General features: G+C 42.5%; 1 protein-coding gene across 1 annotated transcript in view; it reads left to right on the forward strand.

Moving 5' to 3' along the window:
- Positions 1-12948, forward strand: part of NPC1L1 (NPC1 like intracellular cholesterol transporter 1) — a 67511-nt gene that overhangs the window by 25356 nt on the left and 29207 nt on the right. Inside the window, exons 9-12 of the mRNA XM_077469672.1 lie at positions 904-1031; positions 1176-1313; positions 4631-4720; positions 6301-6491. Coding sequence (XP_077325798.1) covers positions 904-1031; positions 1176-1313; positions 4631-4720; positions 6301-6491 — 547 coding nt within the window. The remainder of the gene's footprint in view (positions 1-903; positions 1032-1175; positions 1314-4630; positions 4721-6300; positions 6492-12948) is intronic.

A 12948-nucleotide genomic window follows, 5' to 3' on the forward strand; every position in this document is an offset into this window, starting at 1 on the left:
AATAGGCCTATTTATTAAGGTGACATTAAAAAATTCAATTCAAGCACGTATTCTTGAAAATGTACCTTCTATTTCTCTCAGCCTCTACTGAATTTCCAAATTTCTGTTTCAGTTTTTTTTTTTTTTTACTTCCTCCCAGAGGATGGCTATGTTTGTTCTCCATGGTCCCCACTTATATGGAGAACCATAGACCTCTTTGATAGCTCCTGAGATGGGCTAGAGACTATGAACTATGGGATGTGTAGTGTGCATAGAGCCCAACTAACATGCACTGCTCACTACAAGCAGATAAATAGTAAGAAAAAATGTGAACAAAAATAGAATACAGGGCCATTAAGTAGTGGTTGTGTATGTATTATTTTTGGAGAATGAAGATATTGTTTAGTGCCACTTTAAAGCCAAACCCTGAGATAAACAAATATTGTCTAAATACAAGAGGCATGTGTATTCTGACTCGAATTTTGGTGTTCTTTGTGTATTCCTTCTATATCTGTGCAGTGATGCAGTGTGAAACTTTACCTCTCTGCAGGAGCTTTCTGTAATAAAGACCAGTCACTGCTGCTCTCTAAGTCTGTGCAAGTTGATTGGTCTTGTCTCCGCCTCCTCCTGTAGTTTTCTGCAGACGGCCTGTAGTGGGTGGAGCAGTTGGGTCCCTCCCACAACTATGCTCTTTGCACAGACTATGCACAGCATATTGATGTCACGGCCACTTTTACATGGCAATATCTGAATTAGACACAAAGTGGTTTTATATCCTTTGTAGTTATTGAGGAGTATATTTAAATAAGAGTTTTTGTGACCAGAGTTCAGCTTTAATATTTATAAACCACAATGATTGCTGTACATACAATAAGCAAGTTACAGTAAAACTTTATTTCTAATGTGTGTCTGTCCTTGCCCTAGGTGCACTCACACAGATGCCTGCTGTTCGTACATTTGCACTGAATGCGGCCCTGGCTATCCTGTTTGATTTCCTGCTTCAGATCTCCATGTTTGTAGCTCTTGTGTCTATGGACATGAAACGACAGGAGGTAAAGTTAGGTTCTTGGGTCTGTGGGTGGGTTGGAGAATATTTCTTCCGGATCCTCTACCTAGAAATATTTTCACATTATGTTCCCCTGTCATCTGAGGTCTGACCACAGAGCAAACCTGATCCATGTTTGTTTGTTCTTCAGAGCTCAAGATTTGACATTTGTTGTTGTATCAAGAGCAAGAGTGAGAAGCCGAACAAGAAATCTGAAGGGTGGTTGGTGTGGTTCATGCAGAAGGTGTATTGCCCCCTCTTACTGAACCCCTTCAGCCGAGTTATAGTGGTGAGTAGATCTTCCCATAGATCCATTATCTCTTATATATTCTTACATAAAATTTGTATTATCTGCCTATTATATTTTCAATTGCACATGGATCTATCTATTAATCATAGGATCACAAGCTATTTTAACTGTGTTGCCTTGCAATCGGCACAAACTATTACAGGCATACCTCACTTTTAAGTACACAATGGGGGTTTATTTACTAAAGCTGGAAAGTGCAAAATCAGGCTCACTTCTGTATAGAAACCAATTTGTTTCCAGGTTTTCTTACCAAAGCTTAATTGAACAAGCTGGGGTTAGAAGCTCATTGGTTTCTATGCAGAAGTGAGCCTGATTTTGCACTTTCCAGCTTTAGTAAATAAACCCCATTGTGTACTTAAAAGTGGGGTATGCCTGTACTTTCTGTGATTTGAATCTAGTCTTATATTTATGTATTCACTGGTTTTGAGAAGGGTATGTATTTAAACAGAACACACAATTCAGGCAACATCTATACATGCGTCAAGGAGCAGAAATGAGACTCCTAAACAAATAATTACAGGCTCATAGATGGGATCTTGTTCTAAGAAAAAATAGTCAAGGGTCTAAACCAGTGGTCTCCAAACTGCGGCCCGGGGCTGGATATGGTTCTTTGCTTGCTTTTTTTTAGCCCTTGGGGCACTATTTTATTCACTGATGAAGAGCACACTCCCTCCCAATGACCTCAACAATGGGGAAAATTCCTTCCAATGACACCAACAATGGGGCACGGTTCCTCCCAATGCCACCAACAATGGGGCACGGTTCCTCCCAATGCCACCAACAATGGGGCACAATTCCTTCCAATGACACCAACAATGGGCCACGATTATTTCCAATGACACCAACAATAGGGCACAATTCCTACCAATGACATCAACATTTGGGCACAGCTCCTACAATGACATAAAAAATAGGGCACAATTCTTCCCAGTGGCAACAACAATGGGGCCCAATGACACCAGCGATGGGGCCCAATGACAACAATGATGGGGTATAATTCCTCTCAATGACACCAATGATGGGGGATTGTGTACTCCCACTAATGCTGGGACATATTGTGCTCTCAATAGCTACAGTTCGACGCCTTAAAGTCTGAAGGACAGTAAACTGGCCCTTTGCTTAGAAAGTTTGGTCTAAATGGTTCATTTGGGCACTCTGGTGTTTGCCAGAAGGGTTGGTGTACCTAAAAATGCTAATATAAACAAGCATTTTCCCATTCTGCCTACTGACACTGACACTGATCACAGCTCCCTGTAATCAGGAGCAGTGATCAGTGTCCTGTCACACACAGCCCCCCCCCCCCCACAGTTAGAATCAATCCATAGGACACACTTAACCCCTACAGTGCCACCTAGTGGTTAACCCCTTCACTGCCAGTCACATTTACACAGTAATCAGTGTATTTTTAATTGCATGGATCGCTGTATAAATGTGAATGGTCCCAAAATCACTCCAAAAGTGTCCAATCTGTCCGCCATAATGTCACAGTCACTATAAAAATTTCTGATCGCTGCCATTACTAGTAAAACAAAAATTATTAATAAAAATGCCATAAACTATCCCCTATTTTGTAGACGCTATAAATTTTGCGCAAACCAATCAATAATCGCTTATTGCGATTTTTTTTTTATACCAAAAATATGTAAAAAAATACATATCGGCCTAAACTGAGGAAAAAAAATGTTTTTTTTTATATATTTTTGGGGAATATTTATCATAGCAAAAAGTAAAATATAATGCTTTTTTTTCAAAGCTGTTGCTATTTTTTATTTATAGTGCAAAAAATAAAAACCGCAAAGGTGATCAAATACCACCAAAAGAAAGCTCTATTTGTGGGAAAAAAAGGACATCAATTTTGTTTGGGAGCCACGTTGCACAACCACGCAATTGTCAGTTAAAGCGATACAGTGTCAAATCGCAAAAAGTGCCCTCGTCTTTGGCCAGCCAAATGGTCCGGGGCTTAAGTGGTTAAAGGAGAACTCTATGTGACAGTCTCAACATGGACAGAGGCTTTTGGAGGGGACTGCAGGCTAGCATCTTGCCTATTAACTATGGGCCCTGGCTTTTAAGGGAGCACTACTCTTTGGGAGGTGTGTGCCTGGGGGACCCTTGGAGTATTGTTACCTTGGATTCAAGTCCATGTCTCTCCAAAACACACAGGCTCTGGGAACTGGAGGACCCATATACATATTTGAAGTCTCTAGGCCCAAACCAGCAATGACTGTTTCACACTGTGAGACTCATAGCAGATGTTAATATCAAAGCCACCTGTCTGGGGTCTCCTGCTATAATATGCTTATTGTAACTAGGTGTCTCCGATAGTGTGCCTCCTATGTGTCTTTTTCTCATTGTTTATTGTTATAAATAAGTCACCTAATGTTTCTGTCAGTCAGCTCATCTTATAAACAAGTGATTAATATTGTGATCACTATACCTTATTGAACCAGTGTGGAAGGTTACATGTTTATGTTGCTTAGCTTATGGGTTAATTAAATCACTGTCAACTATTAGTTGCTAGAAGTGGATTAGCATTATGTGTATGTTGGCTGTCCTATAGCTATGTTAATTATATTCCTGTTTAAAGTTTGTATTGTTAGGGTAATATGATCAGGAGGGAACTCTCCTCCTGTGGTGTATAAAATATGTGTCTGAGTTTCAATAAGCAGTCATTCCTTGCCCTGTTATTGGAAGAAGAATCTAATCGGGTGCCAAGCGGTTCTGTCACACTCTACCTCTAAAAATTGAGTTTGCTTTTTTTACACCCTCCTCCCTCTGCAATCACAAATGTGTTTGTATCATTTTTTTTAATCTTTGTTGTGGCTGTCTTTCCCCACCACCTTTCTGGACTAGGCCAAAATGATGTGTCCCTAGTCCTGCATCCTCCTGGAATACTCACATCTCACATTCTCTGGGATATTCACATCCTCCCAGGTGGCTGCAGAACCAGGGACACAGAACAGTCAGAGGGCTGGCCTGGCACATCACATGGAAGAGGCCGCCAGCTGAAGACAACCAAGATGCCGGCACAGGACCTTTGTTATGTTACCCAAACAGAGATTCACAGTAGGACAATGCTGCATTTGCTGTGCGGGTGCGTATGTATTTGCAAGATAAACCAGCAATATAGGCAAGTGAAGTAAAAAAAAAAAAAAACACGGGGGAATTTAGTTCCACTTTAAGTATACTGTATATCATGTGGATGATGATACAAATAAGAATTTTAACATCAGCCAATAGTTTCCCATATTTTGACTTTTTTGGCTAAAGCGTCTCCTTAATGTCTCTTGTCTCCTCAGATGGTGGTGTTCATCTTTCTGTTCTGCTGTGGGACGTACTTTATGATGTATTCTCGTGTGGGTCTAAATCAGGAGCTGTCTGTACCTCTGGTACCTATTACTTAATAATATTTTTTCTTCTTGGTGACATTTCTTCAATGTGAATAAAACTAGAACCATGTGGCTTATTTATGACATGAGGGAACAAGGAGATTGTTGTCCATAAATATCTGCCAAATTCCATACACACAACCAATATTCGCCCATAAGATCTTAAGTGATGCATGATACAAAAGTCATAAAATATCAATTTATTGTACAAGGATTTGACACATAAATGTATAAAGTAGACATAAAAGATGTTTGGCATATCAAGCCAATGGGTTACAATGGGTTACACATAACAATATATAATGTACATCAAGTTGGTATATTTTCAAGTACATGTTTTACATAACCAAGATGACTGAAATATGGGAGAGGAATGCATCTTGTAACTCAAAGTGTTTTGTGAATACTTTAATTTCTTTAGGAGTAGATGTCTCCAACAACAGAGCTCTATAAAACCAGCTGGTGGAACTTGATACAACATAGCGCCTCCAAATGGCAACCGCTGCTCAGTGTCTGATACGGGAGTAGTGGAAGTACCAAAAACCAGAGATGATTCTCCAACCAAACAGATCATGATCTTCTTTTCCTTTGAGATCATGATCTGTTTGGTTGGAGAATCATCACTCACTTTTGTGAACACTAGGTTGGTTTTTGGTATTTTTGTATTATTTTACCACAGCCATGAACTTTCTTGTGCCATCTCATTGGTTTTCCCATTGGGTGTCTTGGTTACCTTCCACTACTCCTGTATCAGACACTGAGCCGCGGTCACCATTTGGAGATGCTATGTTTTATAAAGTTCCTGGTTTTATGTTATGTTTTGTTATGTTTTGGAGTTCTGTTGTTGGAGGCTTCGACTCATAAAGAAGTGAAAGTATTCACAAAATGGGTCAAGTTACAAGATGCATTCCTCTCCCATATTGCAATCATCTTGGTTATTTAAAGCATGTCCTTGAAAATATACCAGCTTGATGTACATTATACATTTGATATGCCAAACATCTTTTATGTTTACTGTATGTGTCAAATCCTTGTACAATAAATTTATATTTTATGACTTTGTATTATGCCTCACTTAAAGCCCCATGTGCATATAAAACCTATATAACATGCAAAAAATGTGCATCTTTATGGTCATAGTGTTATATGAATCCTTCTATTATATCCTGATGACATTGCAATAATTAGGGTTCCCTACTGAGACTATGACCAATGCTGAGAGTTGAAGTGTTTTGTTGATGTTTTCACCTTCAGTAAATGTACTGAAGTGTCTTAGGGCACATTTAGACATGCAGTCAGTGGGAGGTAAAAACAGGCAGTTGAGCCAGAGTTTTACTGCCCCCTGGTTGCCCACCTAAACAAGGGCATGCAGCTGCTCAAGACTGTACAAATTCTGTGGAAAAATATTTATTGCTTTGTTGCAGGGTAGTCTTAAATGAGGTGTGAGACACAAGAGAAGGGTAATTGTAAGCACCCGGGAAGGGTTAAGTTAATCTGTTGCCTTGTCCTGCCTAAGAAAAGCTCAGATCCTTATTTGTACATCCTATTTTATACTGAATGCCTTAATTACCTTTTTCTAGGATTCCTATATGGTGGATTATTTCAAAGCTCTCAATGAGTATTTTGAAGTTGGAGTGCCCACGTACTTTGTCACAACTCCTGGTTACAACTTCTCCAGCGTAGATGGAATCAATGGCGTTTGTTCCAGTGCAGGCTGTAATGATGGTTCGATGACCCAGAAGATACAGTATGCCACTGACTATCCTACACGGTAAGTCTTCTGTCCAGCTCCAAGATGAGGGTAACCAACCAGGAGTATACTTTGTTCTCTTAGTGTTCAGTACTGGTATATGAACATTATAAACCAAAATTAACAGAGATTAACTGCACTTTAGTTGTTACAATAACAGCATCGGTAGAAGGAACTCAAAAAATGCCTGTGATGCCATGCTCTAGATCACATTGAACAAGATGTAAACTCTAATTGGCTGACATTTTTGCGAAAACACTGTATATCATAAAGAATTGTCAAGTTTTTTTCATAAACTACTGGTTTCACTTTATTATCAGCCTCTTTTTAGATCTCAGTTTTTCTGAACTCCAGTGGTGATGGAGAGAAAGAAGGTTGCGCAGCTGGGAATTATACACCCAGAGAGTTACACATTAAAGGATAAATTCACCTTTAAAAAAAAAAAAAATGCACATTTTTTTTGCAGGTAAATTGCATTTACAATTATTTTTTAGCAGCCTGGAAATCGCTGATGCCATGCAGAGCTACTGCAGACTGTCTCAGTGTGAGCGGTCCACCTGTATATCGTATGGGCCGGCAGTTTCACACTGACAGAAAGAATTGGTGAACTACCAGAGCACTCAATAGTGCCGCGGTAGTTCATTGAGAACTACAAGCCGGCAGCTGCAATGGTTGTCGGTAGTTGTAGTTCATTCATTCACAGAACACTGTGAATGAATGACACGGCCAGGCGGGCAAAGCCCAGCACCACCGCGTTTTCTTTTTTTTAAATCCAGTAGATTTTTATTAATATTTTTTGTACAAAAAAACAACACAATACATACACACTACCCAAATACAATCCTAAATACACATAATGATAAAGCATAAACATAACAAAGAAAAAAAAACAAGGAAACTCCCGTCCCGTAATACTCAATCCTCTCTCTCTATATCTCTTCTCAAACGAAATACCTCCTTCCAAGTCAGGCGCTAAAGCCTCCAATCATCTTCTCCATATTGTCTCAAACTTCCCTGGATGGCCTCGATGTAGAAAAGTATATTTCTCTTTTAAAAAAGTTTCCTTTATTTGCGTTCTTCATTCTTCCACTTTTGGTGGGTATACTGAAATCCATTTTTGTGCTATTAACTTACGAGCCTGAAACAGACTTCCTACTATTGTAATATAAGCACAGTCTGGAATTGTAGATTCCTCTATCATATTTAACAAACAGATGCCAGGTTCTAGTTGCAATTTTTTTCCGAACTATTAATAGTCTCGATTACCCCCTGCCAATATCGATGGATATTGAAGACAAAGAGAAAAATCTCTATTTCTTTATTGTACATCACGGGACACAGAGCCACAGTAATTACTGTACGGGTTATAGGACTCCTGGTGATGGACACTGGCACACCCTAGACAGGAAGTTCAATTCCCCATATAACCCCTCTCCTTACCGGGAGTACCTCCGTTTTTTCGCCAGTGTCTTAGGTGTTGGTCACGAGTAAAGATGTGCTGTGCTGAGTTCCACTGGAGAAATCTTGGTGGGGCAAGCCATGCAACCAGATTCATTCAAAATGTCTTTTCCAGGCTGAATTGAATGGCATCCGGGCCTCGTGTCGGAAGAAACAAGGTTTTGCCGGTAACGCTTCTCTTTTTAGAGAGCTAGACCCAGGATCCAATGTTTGTTTTCTTCAGCCATATTCCTGGCGGGGTGCTTTACAGGCCCAGGGGTGTGGAACCCCCGATAAAAAGGGTCCCTGGTCCCTGAAGGTTTTTTAACGGAGCTCACCTTGAGTGGTGAAGATTGGGTCTGTCCCACAGAACCCTGCAGCTGGATATGGCAAGGGAGATTCCTAAGGAATTTTTCTAATTCTTGTAGGTTTTTTTACTTTAAGTAAATGTTGTCATGCCTATAGTAGCCACCAAGGGCTTTCAAGAGCACATACCTGATCCCATGCTTGTCAGTCTCGCCCTGTGTCACAAGCTGCACACTTCCTCCAGCCCAAGCACCAGGTAAGATGTGGAAAGGTTTTTTTTTTCTCTTTGAATGTCCCCCCATCTGGACAGCTTCTCTCCAGAAAAGCAGAGGGAGTCTGGGTCAGTCAGCGGTTCTCCATGCAGCAACTCTCCTCCTCTCTTCCACCCCAGCCCTCCTCCACATGCGATCCGCTCGGATCGAAACCCCGCTTGTGCTTGTTTTGAAAAAAATGGGGGGTACGTTTGTGCACAGCACTATGACCAGAGGGAGTGGTACAAATGCCACAAAAAACAAGGGCACAAAAGTGTCGATCTCAGGCCCTAGGGACCCTCCCTCTGCAACACCATCCCCCCCAAAAGATCTAAAGAGGCTGGTCAGAGTGAGCCATCAGGGTAGTCAGGGGCTACAATTGCTTCCGACACTTCAGCCCATGTCTATCTAACTAAGGAGGTTTTCTCCTCAGCTATGATTTGGATTGGAGGAAAGGTTAGCGGCTTTAATCGCATCTTCACAGAGTGGAAGAAAGCGCATTAGGCCCCCTTCTACCACCCAGGATCCTCAAACAGAGGAACAGTGGGAGAGGGAAGATGAATACCCCTCAGGGGACCGTGAGGAGGCTGATGACTCCTCTTCCGAGGATTCAAGTGCGGAAGGACCTTCTTCAGCTTCACAAGCTGAGAAGTTGCTGGTGCATTCTCTTACTGAAATGGTCCGCTCCACATTTAAGCTACCCTTAACTGAGTCGGTTAAAGAGCCCACTTCTTGTTTGAGTTCACTAAACCCTCCTAAAGCTTTGTGTGCCTTTCCTGTCAATTCATTGCTGGAAAAGTTTATGTATTCTGAGTGGGATCACCCAGATAAGTATTTTTTCCCTACTGAAAATTTTTAAACATTTTATCCTAAGTCGGAAAAATTTACTGAAATATGGAGTATACCAGCAATTGACACTGCTATATCCTATGTGAATAGAAGTTTGACTTGTCCGGTTGACAATGCGCAAATGCTTAGGGATCCAACTGATAAAAAATTGGAATTTCTGTTAAAAAACATTTTCTCCATGGCAGGTTCAGTGGCTAAACCTGCGGTGGTGGCAATTGGGGTATGTCAATCCTTGAGAGACCATTTGAAACAGGTACTCAAGGTTTTCCCTGAACAGCAGGCCCAGGAGTTAGCCGAGCTGCCAGCGGCTCTGTGTTTTACAATTGACACAATCAGAGATTCTATTCTTCAAACCTCTCGCCTTATGCTTGGGTTGGTACATATGCGTAGAATCTTATGGTTGAAAAGTTGGTCAGCCGAAGTGCCATGCAAAAAGCTCCTGGCTGGTTTTCCTTTCCGCTGTCAAAAGCTGTTTGGGGATGATTTGGACAAATATATCCAAAAGATATGTGGGAAAAGTACCCTTTTGCCAGTTAAGAAAAAGAGTAAACGTCCCTCATTTAAACGGGCTCTTTCTCCAGTGCCAGTGGCATCAGCCTCCAGGCAGTCGGAACAGCCTCCACCGTCAGGTTCAAGAGGTAAACCTCAGGGTCAACCCCAGGGACAAAAGAAGTCCTGGGGGAGGAGACCCACTAGACAGAATGCTAAAGCCTCTTTATGAAGGGGCACCCCCGCTCTTTCGAGTAGGGGGAAGACTTCTGCAGTTCTCGAGGGTCTGGCAGGAAGAATTTTGAGACAGATGCATGGAAGAGCAGGGTTTGGGGTTTTATTCAAACTTTTTCATGGTGCCAAAACCAAATGGAGATGTCAGACCCATTCTAGAGCTCAAAGATCTAAACCGGTTCCTGAAAATTCACTCTTTTCATATGGAATCGATCCGACCAGTAGTCTCCGTCCTACAAGGAGGAGAACTTCTGGCATCAATCAACATCAAGGATCCATACCTGCATGTACCTATTTTCCCCGATCACTGGAAATATCTGCATTTCGAAGTAGAGAAACTTAATTTTCAGTTTGTTGCCTTGCTTTTCGGTCTACTGCACCTCGGGTGTTTACAAAACTTCTGACCCTTCCCCTGGCCAGAATAAGGACTCGGCATACAGCATACCTAGACGACCTGCTCTTGATAGACTGGTCGGTAGCCCGCTTGGACCAAAGCATGGTCACTATTGTCAACTACCTGGAATACCTAGGTTGGATCCTCAACCTAGAGAAATCTTCTTAAAACCAGTAAGAAGATTAGAGTACTTGGATCTGTTTATAGATACAGCCCAAAAGAGGGTGTTTTTACCCCAGGCAAAGATCAGCACCATAAAGGAGCTGGTTCAAGTGGTAAAGGCAAAAAAGAGTCCTTCTATTCGCCTTTGTATGAGGTTGTTGGGGAATATAGTGGCTTCATTCGAAAGCACTTCCCTATGCAGTTCCCTATGCTCAGTTTCATTCGAGACTGCTGCAAAATAGTAGCCTGGAACAAGAAGGTCCAACCACTAGATTTTCCGATGCGTTTGTCGCCAAAAGTGCGGCAGAGCCTCAGTTGGTGGAGGATATCCGAGAATCTGCAGAAGGGAAAGTCCTTCCTACCAGTTACAACAGATGCCAGCCTTTCGGTTTGGGGAGCAGTCCTGGAAGAGGTGTCTGTCCAAGGGAAATGGTCCAGAACTGAAATCTATCAATCACCAAGGGGGGCACCAGAAGTCAGGCAACCCAGGGAGAGGTAAACCATATCCTAACCTGGCAGAAAAGCATGTGCCGTGCATATCGGCAATCTTCATTACAGGGGTAGAGAACTGGCAGGTGGACTATGTAAGTCACCAGCAGTTGTTCCCGGGGGAATGGTCTCTTCCCCAGACATCTTCCTGGCTATATGCCAAAGATGGGGGATCCCGGATGTAGCTCTTTTGTGTCCAGGTTCAACAACAAAGTCGACAACTTTGTGTCAAGAATAAAGGATCCACTCGCATGCAGAACAGATGCGTTGTGACCCCATGGGGTCAGTTCTCACTGATTTATGCATTCCCTCCTATTCTGCCGCTACCTCGACTTATTCGCAGGATCAAGCGGGAAAAGATCTCAGTAGTTTTTGTGGCCCAAAAGATCTTGGTATGCAGAAATAGTAAAGATGGTGGTAGGAGCCCCATGGACCTTACCACCTCGTCTAGACCTGCTATCGCAGGGACCAGTGTTCCATCCTACTTTACAAACGCTAAATTTAACGGTTTGGTTATTGAAACCCACATTCTGAAGAATAGTGGGCTTTCAGGCTCAGTGATATCTACTTTGATTAATGCAATTAAATCAGCTTCCAGAGTCATTTATTATAGAGTCTGAAAGGCATATGTTTCCCGGGGTGAATCCAGGGGTTGGCATCCTAGAAAGTATGTCATAGGTTGAATTCTTGCCTTTCTGCAAATGAGGTTAGAGATGAAACTATCAAGGGCCGGGTCTCGACCTTATCGGCATTGTTTCAACGTCCACTTGCTTCACATTCTTTGGTTTGAAGCTTTATACAGGGGGTAACGTGGCTTAATCCACCAGTTAGAGCACCCTTAAACCCTTGGGACTTGAATTTAGTTCTGCCGGCATTACAGAAACAGCCTTTTGAGCCAATACAACATATGGTTATTTTGACAAGGAAGCTAGTTTTTCTGGTAGCCATTTCCTCTGCAAGAAGGGTATCAGAGTTGGCAGCTCTTTCTTGTAAAACACCATATTTAATTATTCACAAGGATAGAGTAGTATTGCGTCCTCATCTTAGCTTTCTGCCAAAGGTGGTATCAGGTTTTCATCTAAACCAGGATATTGTTCTACCTTAATTTTTTCCAGAACCCTGTTCTATGGAAGAAAAGTCACTGCATTCTTTGGATGTAGTGAGAGCAGTCAAAATCTATTTGAAGACGACTGCTCAGATTCGGAAAACAGATGATTTGTTTGTGTTGCCTGAAGGTCCTAGGAAAGGACAGGCAACATTGAAATCCACTATTGCCAAATGGATTTGGCAAGTAATTATTCAAGCTTATGGTTTGAAGTGGAAAGTTCCCCCTTCCCCAAGGCACCCCCCATGTTGGGGGCACGCGGCCTGGTACGGCTCAGGAGGAGGGGCGCTCGCTCGCCCCCTTTCCTGGCCGGCCGGGTAGCGTGCTCGGACAAGGGTCTGTTGTGGACTTAGGGGGCACCCCCACGCCGATTTTTTTCGGCGTTGGGGTTCCCCTTTAAGTCCATACCAGGCGGCGGGGCCCGCGACGTCTCCGTCGCGTGCCCCCCTACCTGCATACCCGCTTGAAATGAGCGGACTTTTCTCCGGGCGGGAAAAGTCCGCTCATTTCGAAAGTACAGTGGACTGGCACACACACGGGCGGACTGTCCGCTCAAACCAAGTTTGGACGGACAATCTTACGGAAATTCCGAAAGACTTAGTCCGCCAGACTGTCCGCTGAAAAAGTCCGCTGAAGCCCACACACGAGCGGACTGTCCGCTGAAATGTGTTTCGGCGGACTAAGTTGGGCAGACAGTCCGCCCGTGTGTACGCGGCCTAAATCTTTATTATGCTGTCTGTCAGCTTGAGCATACAATGAAGC

The sequence above is a fragment of the Lithobates pipiens genome, unplaced genomic scaffold (assembly GCF_037356315.1).
Source record: "Lithobates pipiens isolate NorthernLeopardFrog02 unplaced genomic scaffold, aLitPip1_a1.2 Scaffold_8, whole genome shotgun sequence".
Lineage (NCBI taxonomy): Eukaryota > Metazoa > Chordata > Amphibia > Anura > Ranidae > Lithobates > Lithobates pipiens.